The sequence below is a fragment of the Giraffa tippelskirchi genome, chromosome 1 (genome assembly GCF_054371585.1).
Source record: "Giraffa tippelskirchi isolate mGirTip1 chromosome 1, T2T-mGirTip1v1.2.pri, whole genome shotgun sequence".
NCBI classification, from domain to species: domain Eukaryota; kingdom Metazoa; phylum Chordata; class Mammalia; order Artiodactyla; family Giraffidae; genus Giraffa; species Giraffa tippelskirchi.
The window spans coordinates 3,066,040-3,082,310 of record NC_137275.1 but is presented as its reverse complement, the minus strand read 5'-3'; the positions used below and the strand labels follow the sequence as shown (position 1 = coordinate 3,082,310).

Here is a 16,271-nt window from a genome sequence, read left to right as displayed (position 1 = left end):
CTGCGTAGCATGGGGAGCCCCATTGGGAAAAAAAAAAAAGCACATCCTGGGTCTTGTGACTTAAAGAAGAACCTTCCTATGGAAGATGATGACCAACATGGCAAACAGTAAAACACACGTAATACACTCTGCAAGCTGCCAACACCCCAGTAGAGTCCACCATTCAGGGAGCCTTCCCCAAGCACAGATCGGCACCCATTCAGGGAGCCCTCCCCAAGCACAGATCGGCACCCGTTCAGGGAGCCTTCCCCGAGCACGGATCGGCACCCGTTCAGGGAGCCTTCCCCGAGCACGGATCGGCACCCGTTCAGGGAGCCTTCCCCGAGCACGGATCGGCACCCGTTCAGGGAGCCTTCCCCGAGCACGGATCGGCACCCGTTCAGGGAGCCTTCCCCGAGCACGGATCGGCACCTGTTCAGGGAGCCTTCCTCGAGCACAGATCGGGGCGGGGGTCCCCTCCTCGCCTTCATGGCTGCCTGATCCCCCACCCACTGCCGATTCGCCAAGTCCGGCTCCTTCGCCCACCCTGTCTGTCCCCCCACAAGCTCCCCGGGAGCCCAGGAGCACATGGGAGACAAGCACAGGGTAAAGAAGGAGCAGACGTGAGGGGCAGGTCTCCTGAGGACACGGCCCACGCAGCTTGGGGAGGCAGGAGGGAGCAGAGGGAAGCAGGGCTGGGGGCTGCCCCCGGGAGGTCCCCACCTGTTTGCGGGCGTCACCCAGCCAGCTGGCTCCCTCGAGCGCACAGCGCTGCTCTCTCCTCCCCATCGACATGCAGCATCTCCTTGTCACTCGACACAAGTGACATCAGGTAGTGACACTCACCGGTCCCATCCCATCCCTGCCCCACAGCCCTGGCACAGCCACTTTCTCCATGCTGGTGACGGGACTGCGTCTCCCCTCCAGCATAAGAGTCCCACTGGCATGTTAGATGCCAGGAGCTTCTCTCGCAGCAGTGTTGAGAACACAGCAGGGTTCTCAACCAACACCCTGCGGGAGGCCCGGGGCTCCTAACCGCAACTGATCTTCACTTAAGGACAAACCCCAAGAGGAAGAGCATCAGAAACATCAGCCTTGAAGGTAACCGAGTTTCGCCCAGGCCCCGAGGGCATGGAGGCCCCAAGGCTGTGGGGGTACCACCCTCCCTCTTCAGAGTCGGAAAGGGCCTCCCCCTCCCCTAGCCCAGCCCTGAGAGCCCAGGGACACTAGGGAGGCGAGAGAAAAGAAGGGCCGAGAGCCAGAGAGGCCCGGGTTCATATAAAGATATCTCGTGGCTTAAACAACAGTCCCTCGGACTGCAAGGAGATCAAGGCAGTCCATCCTAAAGGAAATCAACCCTGAATATTCACTGGAAGGACTGATGCTGAAGCTGAAGATCCAATACTTTGGCCATCTGATGCTGGGAAAGATTGAAGGCGGGAGGAGAAGGGGACGACAGAGGATGAGATGGTTGGATGGCATCACCGACTCGATGGACATGAGTTTGAGTGAGCTCCGGGAGACAGTGAAGGACAAGGGAGCCTGGCGTGCTGCAGTCCATGGGGTCTCAAAGAGTCGGACACGACTGAGCGACTGAACAGCAAGGACACCCAAGAGGCCACACGGCTTGCTCTCAGCCCTTGCGGTGTGGCGGACCCTCATCTCTGCTCCCAGGCACCACCAGCAGCCTGCAGGGCACCCACTGTGACCCGCGCCCCCCACCACCCCTGTTCTTCCAGGGGCTTCTCAGGTTCATCCTCTTGAGTTCCTTGCCCACAGTGCCCCCAGCGCACACAGCCCATCTGTCCCATGAATAAACGCACGGTGAGCAGACACAAAGGGAAGGGCTTCCCCTGCTGCTCGCAACTCGCAACTCGGCCAAACCACATGGACCAGTCAGGGGAAGGGCTGCAGACACTGGACCCGTGAGGAAGCGGCAGGAGGATGTGGCCGTCTGGGAGACGTGGGGGCCAAGGAGCCCGATGCCAGTGATGGGAGAGGGGCCGCAGGACGGGGGGCAGCAGAGGCCACGGGTCCCTCGCACGCTCCGTCCTCTCCCCCGCCCCCGCTGCCCTCCACGGCACAGACCAGCCGACACACCACGCCCCTGTCTGCTCACGGACGGGCCTCCTCCAGAGCACGAGCTCCCTCCCCAAGCACTGCCGGGCCCCCATGGCGCTAAGGACCGAGCCTGCACAGAGCAGCCTTCAACGCACAGCGGGGCCAACCACACAGGCGCCACGGAGAGTCCATGGGTGCAGAAGCGGCCCCAGGACCAGAGAGGCTGGGCTGCTGTCCAGAAGAGCCTGGGCCCAGACAGGGGACACGGGACAGGCCGAGAGAGAGGGACGAAGGTCAAGGCGAACCTTCCTTACTCTTTGTTCTATAAAGCACGAGCAGATGAAACCGTTCACTAATCGCACACCAGATAAACCTGGTAAACAAACAGATTTTATAAAAAGACAGCCTGTGCCCTCACCACATTCACATCCTACCCAAATCCAAACCACAATGGACTTCCGGGTGCGACCAGGTTTCACCACTCACAACCTTTCTCTCCTCGGCTCTACCGTTCAGTGTGATGGATCTCAGTGTGCACTTCGGCAAGAGCCAGGTTCCTTGGTCTCATTATGTAACAACACCATGTTTCACACGCTCGAAGCCCAGAGACAGACGGGTGGGTATCACTTACCTGGGTGGTGGGGTCGTACTGAGCGGTCGTCCGTATGGCCTTGGTGTTACTCCCATGACTTACTTCTGTCAGAGCAAAGCATCCAAAAATCTAGCATAGAAACACAAAATGATGTCAGGTAAAGAGGCCCTTTCCGCACCTTCCTGGAGGGACCCTGCCACCACGCTTCCTTTACGGCCTAGACCACTGATCAAAGCCCCAAGTCTCCGTTTCCTGCCTGACACCCAGCGGGCTCGCTGAGCCAGTCTGCCCTGCGAGACGCTGGCTGCAGCTCCCGCCTGTGAGGGCAGCCGGCGGATGGGCCGACGGGGGCCTCGCTAAGTCAGCATGGTGGCTAAGAGCAGCTCTCAGGCGGCAGAAGGAAAGGAAAGCGTTTCCTCGATAAGAAAAAGCTCAGTTCCTGCCGTGCAGGGAACCCGGCCCCAGTTTGGTAAAGAACAGCATTAACTATTTGGTGAGCAGCCCCAGAACAGCAAGAATGGAGAGGAACAGTCCCCCCACTTGGAGAGCCTCTGCGGCAGGGTGCCCTCCCCACACATCTCCAAGGAGAACAGGACACGAGGTCACCCATGAACCCCAACTAACCTCCATACTGAAGATCTTTGGAAGGTATTTGAAGTGTCGTTCAGAACCAGAGCTGTAAATTGCGGATCCAAAAGTCTGAAAATACAACATCACCATGTAAACAGGTGGAAGCTAAGGCGTGCTGCTGCCCTGATACTTTACCCCTGCTCCCCACCCCGACACACACACACACCACACACACCCCCCGGCACCACACCAGCCCCCAGTAAGGGCTCCAGCTTCCAAGACAAAGCAGCACTGGCGTCCACGGCCCAGGGTAGGCCCTGGGGCTCAGCTACCTGGCCTTGAGCTCACAGAGTGACGAGACCCGGGTCCTTGTCGCAAGCCGCACGTGCTGAACAGGACCAGGAGAGGGTCCGTGAACAGCAAGGAGGTGAGAGTTGGGTGGGGGATGGGAGTGTGGGATGGGCAAGGTGAGCCCACTTTTCCTTCAGACAGCACGTGGATGATACCACCTTCCCGAGTTCATCTGCACCCGAATATCTAAGAGGCAGAAACACAGGCTTCACCTTTGACCTATTCTCCCTCTTTCCTTCCTTCCACTTATCATGATTTTTGGTATAAAAGTCCCAGAGCTGCTATTTCTATGGAGTTTTAGCTGCACTGCGTTATATAAGGACTGACGTGTGCAAGTCTGCATAAACGGCTGAAAAAAATTGGGCGTCTCACTACAAGTCACAAGATCTACCTACATATTTTCATCTCTGCTTTTGTTTTTTCACAAATTTTCTTTTTTTTCCTCTCTTTTTCTTTATTTATTTTGGTGCAGCATGTGACCTCTTAGTTGCAGCTTGTGGGAATCTAGTTCCTGAGCAGCGGTCACACTCAGGGCTCCATGCGCTGAGAGCACAGAGTCTGAGCCACTGGACCACCCGGGAAGTCCCTCGTCCCTGTTCCTGTTTCCTTCATCATCTGCTAGAAGTCTCTTTAAATGAACATTTCCCAAATGCATACGTCTCACAAAGCTCTAGAAGCGAGCAAACGCTGCCAACCAGGAAACCACAAAGGCAACTGCTGAGTGTATCTCAGGTACAGCGGACAGAGCGCTGTTCAGCCTCGGAGCGCAGCGTGAAAGGGGCCCCCTCTCCACTCCTCCCCTCTCCCGGGGCAACTCACCAGCACGTGCAGGAAGAACTTGGTGGCCAGGGACCAGTCGTACATGCCCAGGCACTCAATCAGTGCCAGGACCTTCAGCAGGCTGCCCAGCATGTCCCCCACAGGGAGGAAGTCATACTCGAAGACCCTCTTACAGCGCAGGAAGTTCAGCTCCTGGTACTTCTCCACCGAGAGCTGGCTGCCGCGGGGATGGGCGAAGAGGGGGTCGTTCTCCAGAGCTGAGAAGATGGTTTTCTGAAAATGCAGCAGGCGAGGAATAGCGGATTTGGAGGCAAAGTACAGAATTTTTTCGCTAAACTCTGTCTTACATGGTGTTCTCAAGGCCACAGGCTGCCTCAGTTGGGCAGTCTAACCCAGAAACACAGGGACAGAGAAGAGAGTCCTTCTCAGGGCAGAGCAGGGGGTACCAGGCTTAGGAAGCCCAGCCTGTCTGTGTTCATTCATTCCGGGCCCCCGAGAGTTCCCCGAGGACCCCTGCCATCTTTCTGCAGATGAACCAGGAGCCCAGCAGAGCCCCCCCACGCCACCGAGGCCCCCAGTGGCCACCAGCCCGGACTCACCTTGAAGCGCAGCATGTCCTCACCCTCCCAGAACAGCGCCAGCTCCTTCCAGGGGAACGAAGCGCGGGCGCGGGCCTCGTGCAGGGGCCCCCGGGGCGGGTCCAGCAGCACAGGGTCATCGCTCCTCTCCCTGAGGGGCGCCATCACTCCTGGCCACCTGCACAGACACACAACAGGAGTCAGTGCGTGTCCTCGTCTCGCCATCACCGACAAGGGCAGACGTGCCACGGGATGTGACAGACAGACAGACAAGCTCTGATCGCGAAGGGAAGGGCAGCGGGGACGACCCCACACAGCCGGCGTCCACTCTCCCAGGAGACGGGGTGGGGCGAGTGCCCTGTGCTCCACTCCTGAACCGAGGTGACCCGGAGTCAGACAGGGGCAAAGGGCAGCCCTGCGGCCGGCGCTGTGAAGCGCTCGGCGTGGCCAGAGGACGCCTCACCTGCCCAGGGCCACCAGACCCGCAGCCCGGGAAGCCTCGCCTGGAGTCCAGCCCGTGCTGGCCGGTCCGCTCCAGCCGCACCGCTGGAGTCCCCTTCAGCCCACCTGGATGGGGGACGTCTGCGGAGTCAGAGACTCTACTTGACACAGAAGGATCTGGCTTCCCACTAACAGCAACCTAGCTCTCTTGACCAAAGGATCATTCTGGAATTTACTGAGCAGACTAGCTCCTTTTCCAGTGTCTGGGTCAGTAAAGGCAGGGATGGGAGGGGCTTGTGAACAAAGACCTAGAGAGACACCAGGAGAGCAGCGTCCTGGGTGTGGACCCTGGGTGTGGACCCCCAGGGCAACTCTTTAAGGTCCGTGAGAACATTTAAATCCTGTAGTTAAACATTAGGATAATCTAGGAGGTCAAACTCTGAGGATGGTGGTCAACACTGTTGACACACATGGAAAAGTGGTCACTCTTACTGGTGAGACCCTTGTGTCTTCTGGGAGGGAGGGGAAAGATCCGCAGGGCACATTTGAAGACCTGCTTGTGTGTCAGAGGGCTTCCCTGGTGGCTCAGACAATAAAGAATCCACCTGTAAAGCGGGAGACCTGGGTTCGATCTCTGGGCTAGAAAAATCCTCTGGAGAAGGGAATGGATTTGATCCCTGTGTTGGGAAAATCCCCTGGAGGGGGGAACGGCTACCCACTCCAGTCTTCTGGCCTAGAGAACTCCATGGAGAGAGGAGCCTGGCAGGCTACAGTCCATGGGATCGCAAGGAGTCGGACACGACTGAGCAACTTTTTCACTTTGTGTGTCAGAGACTGTGCCCTTGACAGACAGCATCTTATTTCATCCCTTCAACTGTGGGCCAAGTACTACTGTCCCTCTCAAAAGATGCAAGAACCTCAATTCAGAGAAGTTCGCTGTCTTTTGCAAGCTCCCACCACTGAGAAGTGGCAGAGGGGGGATCTGAACTCCGCAGAACATGAGCCCTGGGCAAGCTCTTTGGCAGCCACTTTAAGATGCTGAGAGGACTTCCCTGGCGGTCGTGGCTAAGACTCCGGGCTCCTGACGTAAGGGAAATGGGTTCCCAGTCAGGGAGCTAGATCCCACATGCCACAACTAAGACATGCGCAACCAAAAATAAATTAAAAAAAAAAAAAGATGCTGAGAAAGAAGCACAAACTAAATCCAGAGCAAGTAGAAAGGAAGCAGACAAAAGATTAGAGCAAAAAGTATGGACTAGAAAAGAGAAAATCAACAAAAACAGAAGTTGGTTCATTGAAAAGATCACAAAATTGACATACTTTTAGCTTGATCGAACCAGTAAAAAAAAAAAGAGGGAAAACACAAATTACTAACTTGAGGGACCAAAGAGGGACTGTTACTACCAACCTTAAAGAAATAAAAAGGATTCTAAGGGGATACTGTGAACCACTGTGTGCCAACAAGTTAGATAACTTCCACGAGACTGACAAGTCCCTAGAAAGACACAATCTACCAAAACTGACTCATGAAGAAATGGGGCAGTGGGGTCAGATCCATCAAGAGGGAAGAGGCTGAGTCAGGAATCAATGCCCACAAACAAAAGCCAGAGGGCTTCCAGTGTGAATTCTACCAAATATTTACAGAAGAAAAATAAAAATTTACAAACTCTTACAGAAAAATAGAAGAGGAGGGAACACACCTATAAAGTGCTCCATTAAGCCAGCATTACACTGAAACCAAACCAAAGATATGACAAGAAAACTGCAGACTAATAACTCTCATGAATATAAAAGTAAAAATCCTCAATAAATCTTGCAAAGTGAATCCAGCAACATATTAAAAGATTATATATCACAACCACATGAGATATATCCCAGCAATATAAGGTTGACTCAACATTTGAAAATCAATTCATGTAATACACCATGTCAACAAAACAGATGGACAAAAAATACACGATCATATCAACAGATGCAGAAAAGCATGTGACAGAATCGAACACCCTCTCATGATAAAAACTCAACAAACTAGAAATAGCTTGATAAAACTACTGAACCTGATAAAAGACATCTACAAAAACCCTCTAGCTATCATTGTCCTTAAATATAAATGACTGAATGCCTTATATAAATGACTGAATGCCTTGCCCCTAAAATTAGGAACAAGACAAGGATGTCTACTCCACCACTTCTAGTCAACAGTGTACTGGAGGTGCTAGCCTATGCAATCAGGCAAGAAATGATATAAAAGTCATTCAGATTAGAAACCTATCTCTATCTGCAGATGACATGATTTTGTACAGAAACTCCTAGGAATCCACTAAAAAACTATTAGAATTAGTAGATCAGTCTAGCCAGTTTGCAGAGTACAAGATCAGTGAGCAAAACACAGCTGATTTCCATACACTAACAGCGAACAACTCAAAAATGAAATTAACACAACAATTCTATTGATAACAGCATCAAAAATGATAAAACACTTGGAAGTAAATTCAACAAAAGAAGTGTAAAACTTATACTTGCAAAACTATAAAACATTTTTTATAGGGTTAGTTGATCTATGAAGCCAAGCACCAGCGTGGAAGTTCTCTCTTCCCCCATCCCAGAATCCAGTTAGTTACCAAGCCCCTCCCTCACCGCACCTCTCTAATACCAAACAAATCCTATCCTTTCTCTTTGAGCCCAAGAAATCTTATAACAACCTCCAGCTATTGAGCAAACAGTGAGTGTGGGTGGAGCAGCTGATTCCCAGATGCTAGCAACTCCAGGACAACCAATACTCTGACCTTTCAGGTGATGAAAGCGAATGTGTTAGTCAAGTAGATTGTCCAGGGCCTTAACGACCTCGGTCCAAACTCCAGAATCCTAAGCCGTAAAAGGCCACCTGAGCCACCGACATTACTGCATGATGTTACACAGGTATCTGAAGCCAGACGCCTGGCGTCAGATCCCAACTATAGAGCTTAGGCGTGGGGCGAACTTGGCAAAGTCGCTTCACCTGCCTGGGGTGAACACGGGCAAGGCTGATCCTGCATCTAGACAGTAGGCTGTTACCACTCACCAGGACCCCTAGAGCAGTTCCAGGGACGGAACGGAACGTCTATACCATTTGGGGGGTGGGGGGTGGGGTAGGCACCTATACCATTTGGGGGGCGCAATAGTCGCTTTCACACAATCTCAGAAGGGCCCTAACATGCAGACCCGACCATGCCCCCGCCGCTGGGTGGCAGGTGTCCGCTGACCTCAGGGGACAAGTGTCTGAAGTCCTCAGTACATCTCGTGCGTCCACCCGCCCGGCCGCGGGCCCTCGCAGCCTCTGTGCCCAGCAGGTTCGCAAGAAGACGCGTTTGCCCCCCACCCCACCCCGACCTTTGCACGCGCGGCCCACGCGTACCCTCTGGGCAAAGGCGGGCTGGACCTTCAGATGTCGCCGGGCCCTCCCGATCGCGGCCGCCGCACCGCCCCGCGAACACACTGCAGGTTCCCAACGCTGGTCCCCAGGAGGTCCAACCAGATCCCAGAAGCAGAAGCAGGGGAGCGCGCGCAGCCGCAGACAGGCCCTGTAGGCCACACCCGGGCCTGACGTCATCGCGGCCGCCTCTGCGCCCTGTCACCCGGGAAACGCAGGACGCCTGGGCGAGCCCTGGCTGCTGGAAAGTGAAAGTGAAAGTCGCTCAGTCCTGTCCGACTCTTTGCTGCTGCTGCTGCTGCTAAGTCGCTTCAGTCGTGTCCGACTCTGTGCGACCCCATAGACGGCAGCCCACCAGGCTCCGCCGTCCCTGGGATTCTCCAGGCAAGAATACTGGAGTGGGTTGCCATTTCCTTCTCCAAGCTACCAGGCCAGAATTATCCAGGCCAGAATACTGGAGTGGGTAGCCTTTCCCTTCTCCAGGGGAGCTTCCCAACCCAGGGATGGAACCCAGGTCTCCCACATTGCAGGCGGATTCTTTACCAGCTGAGCCACCAGGGGAGCCCAAAAGGGGAGCCTTCTTGGGACCCTCCCCAGTGGACCTTCCTGCATCAGAATCCCTGGGATCCTGTCCCCTCCCTGGTTTACGACACTGCTTGACCTGCATTTGGCAGGGAACATGCGTTGGACGTCTCTCGGTGGCACTCAGGGGACTTGGAGACTTTTATAGGTGGTGGTGAGGTAGAGAGAGAGGACGGACTCACACACTGCTCAGGGTTGTTTTGAAGGGACCTGGGTGGGGTGGGGGGAGGAGCCTGGTGGGCTGCAGTCCATGGGGTCTCGAAGAGTCGGACACGACTGATGCGACTTAGCAGCAGCAGCAGCAGCAGGGGGCGGGGGGAGATGTGTTGGGGACCTGACATGGAGGAGCTACTTGGGGGAAGAGAAATGGGCTTCGGTTTTGTCCATGTTTTGTTAGCTGCTTCCTGGTAAAGCTGCCAGGGGATGGCGTGATCAGTGGAGCAGAGTGGGAACTCTTTCGGGAGCTCAGCTGACCATGATCTGCCAGGCCTCTGTGAGGGTTCTGGTGTCAGTCCCCCACCCTGGTTCATTTTGACCTCTGTTCCGCACCACCCTGTTGGGCACACCTGTCCCCTGCTCCTTTTGAGTCCTTTGCTTTGTTGGCCGTTGTTGGTTCCTGCCGCTATTTGGATACGTTAACCCTGAAGTCTCCTCCCAAACTCTGGCCACTTGTCTCTCTTTATCCCCTTCCTCCTTTGCCTCCCACCACCACCACTTCCCTCACTGGTTCAGGATCCACAAAGGGTTGTTGGGAAGGAGTTACCAGGTCACTGGGTTGGGATGGGCCATGATGACTTGGTACCAAGTATGATCCTATTACGGCTTCCCTGGTGGCTCAGACAGTGAAGAGTCTGCCTGCAATGCGGGAGATCTGGGTTCATTCCCTATGTCCAGACCATCCCTGGAGGAGGGCATGGCAACCCAGTATTCTTGCTTGTAGAGTTCCATGGACAGAGCAGACTGGCAGACTATAATCTGTGGGGTCGCAGACTGGGACCCAGCTGAGCAACTTTCACTCACACTCACCTACAGGGACCTGTCATGAGAGCCCGGACCACAAGCAGCAACCTCCTTCCCCAGAGTAAAACTACAGCAAGTAGTAGGTGGCTGAGAATGGTAATGGGAGAGTTAGGCACTGCGGGAAGCCTTGGCATGAGATGCACGTGCAAAGGGCTGAAGCTTTGATCTTCTTGGCAAATGTTACAGGCATGAGTCAATGAAGAAAAAAAATTTTTTGATATTTTTTTCCCTTTCTTTGGCTGCTTCAGGTCTTCATTATGTCATGTGGGATCGTTCATTGAGGCCCATGGACTCCCCAGTGGTGGCATGAGGCCTCTGGGGCACTCAGGCTGTTTCTGTATGTAGCTCCTACCCCCTGCCTATAGAACCCTGAAACTCCCCTTTAAAAGTTCCTATGCGCTGATTGGCAGTGAGGAGTTGGCCTTTGAACATGAGTCCACCTTCTACCCTGGTTGCTGGACTCCTAAATAAAGCAATTTTTCCTTTATACAAACACTTGCCTCTTGAATGTTGGCCTTCAGGTGGCAGGCAGCTGGAGTTGAATTCAGTAACAAGAGGTCATAAAACCCCAGAGGTCAATGTTTACAGGTGGGAGGAGAAGGGGACGACAGAGGATGAGATGGTTGGATGGCATCACTGACTCGATGGACATGAGCTTGAGTAAACTCTGGGAGATGGTGATGGACAGGGAGGCCTGGCGTGCTGCAGTCCATGGGGTCGCAAAGAGTCGGACATGACTGAGCAACTGAATTGAACTGAATGTTTAGAGGGGGGTGGAAAATTAGACAATGACATGATTAATTTCAAGCAAGATGACTGTCAGACCTGATCCACGTTGATGTATGGCAGAAACCAACACAATATTATAATTATCCTTCAATTAAAAATAAAGAAAAAAAGATTATAATATGAAATTAATCATGTCATTGTCTAATTTGGCTTCCCTCATGACTCAGCTGGTAAAGAATCCATCTGCAACATGGCAGACCTGGGTTTGATCCCTGGGTTGGAAAGATCCCCTGGAGAAGGGAAAGGCTACCCACTCCAGTATTCTGGCCTGGATGTAGGGAATATGCTATGCACAGGCCTGTACTATAATTAACAAGGCTTCTTTGAAAAATAAGAATGACTTTCTCACCACCCCCAGACAAAGGGCTGGGAGCAAGTAAAAAGTCCATTGTGGAAAAACATCTTGAAAACAAGATGTTGAAGTACTGATACGAATGATGGAAAACCATTAGTGACTGTTGTCATAACCAGAGACTTGAGGGATTTGCTGAGAAAGGTCGTCACTAGCTGAAGGCCTGAAGGTTTGACACTGAGGTCTGTGCATTGAAAGTCTTTACCCCTGAGATTGTAAAAAGCAGATATCTCTAGAGCACGTACAAGGAAGTAGACATTAGCAATAAAAGGCATGCAAGGATTAGGATCTGGGCTTTTGCCTGCGAATGGCATCAGCCCCCTGATCCCCACCTTATTTCTGAGTCTTAGTTTTCCTTTTTCTTCTGCGGCACCGCTCCCTCAGGTTAGTTCGTTCTCGGGCTGGTCCTGACACTGGAGAATTCCATGGACTGTGTAGGCCAAGGTGTTGCAAAGCGCTGGACACAAACGAGTGACTTTCACTTCACATTGTCTACTCAGCGTCATCTTGATTGTTTTAAGTACAGTTCCTCTTTAGTTCCAAGGTTGGTTTGTTCCCATTTCCTTGAGACCAATTCTCAGAATTGTGGCGGCTTATGTTATGGCTACAGTCTGGTCATCATGTAGTTTAACTTCTTCCACTTGATGGAGGTGGGGAGTTCACTATCTGCAAAACAGCTCAAAGGATAAAGCTCAGAATATTATCTATAGCCTTTGGGGAGGAAGTAAAGGTCCTTGACTTTGTTTGATGACTAAACTATTATTATTTGGTATTGTAAATGTTTCTTTGTTTTATGTTTTACTGGCCATGCCATCCATCTGATACCATTTTAGCTCCTCACCCAGGGTTTGAACCCAGGCTGTGGCAGTGAGAGCTCTGAGTCCTGTCCACTGGGCCACCAGGGAACTCCCTTATTACCTGATCTTGTTTGACTGCTTTCCTTTGCTTCTGCATTTTATTTCTCTGGTTAAGTTCTTCTTTGGCTAAAGTTTTTCTACAGACAAAAGGCAGGTGGAGGACATGGAGGGAAAAGACTTAAGGGTCCTGCTCTGTGTCACGCTTATCTGAAGGCCTTGGCCTCCAGGTTTCTGCTCAGCGATCCCTCTCTTGTCTGTGCATGTGACCTGCGCCAGGGCTGCAGGGACCAAACCAGTCAGGACCAGCAAGGGGACAGCCTCAGGGCCCAGAAGCTTAACAGCACAGAGGCTGAGAAACAGGCATTTTGTTTTGTTTCAGAAGAACTGAGCTCACATTTAAATCAAAGAACATGCTTGTTATACACGAGAAGCCTAGTGGACACCTTGCCTCAATGCTGTTTTGATTATGGACATTACGCAACAAGTTGAATGAGAAAACAAAGGCACTTTGCATCCTGAGCTCCACTAATACAAGTCAGGCCAAGTCCCTAATGAAAACGTTGCTCTTGGCTTTGGTGAAACCAGTGATTGCAGAGAGGTGATGATCTTTGCAGGGATGAGAAACGTAGAAGGCTCCCCCCCACCGCCCGGGGGTGGACAATACTGTGCCCCTGTGAACTTTTGTTTGTTCTGTGCTCTGTATTTGGACAACCAGGTCTTCCGAAGTCAGGACTCCCTTGAAGAATTCTTCCCCCCGCCCCACAGTTGGTTCTATTTAACTCAGTTGTCACTGAGTCCCCCTTTCACAACACATGTCCTTCAAGATTGGAGGAGTTTTATAGTGTAAAACAAACAAACAAAAAAACTTCCTCCTTCTGCGACCTGTGCAGCCCGTATGTCTTGACTGTTGCACGTTTCACATTCCATGATCACTGTCTTACCTCTCTGCCTCTCATCAGTCTGAAGGTTCCTCAAGGGTGGGATCTTATTTAGCTCTGCATCCTCAGTGCTAAGCCCAGGTCCCTTCACATGTGAGCAACTAGTAAGGTTTGTAATGATTAATCTTTTGGCTGCTCCACAGGCTAAACATCTTTGGATAGCAATGAAGGTTAAATTATGCCTCTCCCCAAAGACATGCCAAAGTCCTATCCCACTGTACCTGTGACCTTACTTGGAAGTTGGGCCTTTGCCAGAGAAGAGACACAGAGAAACACAAAAGAAGGCCAAGTGGCCATGGAGGAAGAGATTCGAGTTATATGGCCACAGGCCCAGGAACACTTACAGTTGCTGGCAATCACCAGAAGCTGAGAGGCAACAAATAGATTCTCCCACCAATCTTTCAGATCTGTGAGAGCAAATCTCTACAGTTTTAAACCACCCAGTTTGTGGTAATTTGTTATGACAACCCTAGGAAACTAAAACAGCATGAAAATCAATTACATGGTCAAAGACTATGAGGTTTAGTGATCATTTATCTCTTACTTAATCCATAGACATTGGTCTTGGTCTTTGCTCTTTTCTCTGATAAACTGCATGACTTGAGTTGGTTTTTAATCCTTGATTCTGATAGAGACCCTTGAGAAAAAAACCCCAACTGAGGGATTAATGTTCAAAAAGACTGAAGACTCTCTGAGGATTTTTGGAGTATTGTTAACAGGAGGGAAAGGGGCAGGACACAACTTCTGAAAGAATGACATAGCCCAAGGACACAACATAAACTGATTAAAATCAAATGGGACCAAGATGGCAGACAAGACCAGACCTTGATCCTGAATCAGCAAGTGAAATGACTGTTAAAAGACCAAGGAGTGGGTGGTGCCCCAAATCCAGGAAATCTCTGCCCTCTTCCCCAAAATAGTTAGAATAGTCCGCCAACTCATTAGCATATGGAATTACCCATCCTATTAAAAACTAACCATGCCACGTTTCATGGCCGCTTTTGTCCTCTGCGATGGCCCACACTCTCGTCTGTGGAGGGTGCTTCTCTCTGTATCTGAATAAATCCACCTCTTACCTATCACTTTGTCTCTCATTGAATTCTTCCTGCGATGAGACATCAAGAACCTGAGCTTCATTAGGTCCTGAAACCACGTACTGTGGGTTTTGGCTGAGTTCAAGTCCCAAGCAGGGTTTTGGCTGGGTTCAAGTCTCAGTCTGAGGTAAACGGTTTCAGTATCACTAGATTCTACAGATTGTGAAGCTGATGTTCGCCTACACTGGCAGTACCTGCCCTTTTCTGCTCCTCCTTGGACACAGGGTTTCCCTGGTGGCTCAGACAGTAAGAATCTGCCTGCAACGCAGGAGATCAGAGTTTGATCTCCGGGTGAAGCTCCTCTGCAGAAGGGAATGCTACACACTCCAGTATTCTTGCCTGGAGAATTCCAAGACAGAGGAGCCTAGAGGGCTACAGTCCATGGGGTCACAGTCAGATGCACCTGAGCGACTAACACTTTCACTTGGGGCAGGCAGGAGACAGCTGACGACCCGTCCTGATAAACACCATGCAGCACCACTCAAACGCAGGAATGCATCGGCTGCAACTTTCTCGCACGGCCAGAGTGAAATACAGAAGCAGGAACTCTCAAAAGAGAACTAATCCTGAACATTCACACAAACATGGACTCCTTGACGTTGATCAGGAACCAATAGGGAGACAACCAGATTCTGGACGCAGGAATGATTTTAATGACTCCATAAATACACCACAGCCAGAATTCTCCAAGTCAGCTCAGGTCATGTTACTGTTGGCATTGACACCCTTGAATATACCCCCAGTTCAGTTCAGTCGCTCAGTCGTGTTCTGCTCTTTGAGACCCCATGGACTGCAGCACACCAGGCCTCCCTGTCCATCACCAACTCTTGGAGTTTACTCAAACTCATGTGCATCTGAAGGAAGAAACAGAACAGGCTCTATCTTGAAAGCAGGACTCCATCTTGGGCCAGACTGTGGACTTTGAGCTATATGCCCAGTATCTATGGGAACGACATACCAACTGGAAAACCAGGCCCCTGGAGGGAAGAGCCCCAGGGCTCTCCATCACCTAAAAGAATACCCTAATTAACTGTGTAACCGAATAGAAGCATACATTCTATTATGCTTATTGGGGTATGACCACAGGCCTATTAATAATTGTCCACTGTTAACTACCTAGGCTTAAGGCATATGATTGCGGGTTAACTTTGATTGTATCCTTCTTTTCCCGTTGTTCAGGCTAGTTTCAGGGAACCTTATACACTTAGGGTATACAAGGTTTTCACAAAAACTGGTCGGGGTCCTTGGCTAAGAGGAGACTCTTCCTTGGGCGCGTGGGTATAATAAACTGCACTCCACTATCTGCATTGTCCTTCTGAGTGAGTTTGTTTCCCTGCACATATGGCTACAACACAGCGAGTCGGTGAGACCACCCAACCATCTCATCCTCTGTCGGCCCCTTCTCCTCCAGCCTTCAATCTTTACCACCATCAAGGTCTTTTCAAATGAGTCAGCTCATCGCATCAGGTGGTCAAAGTATTGGAGCTTCAGCTTCAGCGTCAGTCCTTCCAGCGAATATTCAGGACTGATTTCCTTGGGGATGGACTGGTTGGATCTCGTTGCAGTCCAAGGGACTCTCAAGAGTCTTCTCCAACACCACATTTCAAAAGCATCAATTCTTTGCCGCTCAGCTTTCTTTATGTTCCGATTCTCATATCCCTACATGGCTACTGGGAAAACCACAGCTTTGACTAGGAGGACCTTTGGGCAAACGTTATATTCCTCAGCTCAGAACTCTGCACCGGAACCAGGCGCCAAGGAACTCAAAACAAGAGAAGCGGTGGGTCCCCCATCTTCCCTTTCACTTCCGGTCTCCAGCGCCCCGCCCCGTGACGCAAACGGGCCGCGCCAGGCCGCGTGCGTCATCGCCGCGCGCCG

The 16,271-nt window shown here is 51.7% G+C and overlaps 1 protein-coding gene and 1 long non-coding RNA gene across 3 annotated transcripts in view; both read right to left on the bottom strand.

The window, feature by feature from the left end:
- The window catches only part of ACOX3 (acyl-CoA oxidase 3, pristanoyl), a 49,854-nt gene extending 40,994 nt beyond the window's left edge, over positions 1-8,860 (bottom strand). For both annotated transcript variants that reach the window (XR_014079723.1, XM_081580677.1), the window contains exons 1-5: positions 8,747-8,860; positions 4,933-5,089; positions 4,373-4,606; positions 3,257-3,331; positions 2,672-2,761 (exon numbers count right to left, since the gene is read on the bottom strand). Coding sequence is in view for 1 of the 2 variants with exons in the window: in XM_081580677.1 (XP_081436803.1) it covers positions 2,672-2,761; positions 3,257-3,331; positions 4,373-4,606; positions 4,933-5,076 (543 nt within the window). In the remaining variant the exon portion in view is untranslated. The remainder of the gene's footprint in view (positions 1-2,671; positions 2,762-3,256; positions 3,332-4,372; positions 4,607-4,932; positions 5,090-8,746) is intronic.
- Positions 8,861-15,023: 6,163 nt separating this feature from the next.
- Positions 15,024-16,229, bottom strand: LOC145542246 (uncharacterized). The gene is made up of 2 exons (XR_014079722.1): positions 15,819-16,229; positions 15,024-15,247 (listed from the first exon to the last, which is right to left on the bottom strand). It is a non-coding gene; the product is annotated as an uncharacterized LOC145542246 (long non-coding RNA).
- Between the last annotated feature and the right edge of the window lie 42 nt (positions 16,230-16,271).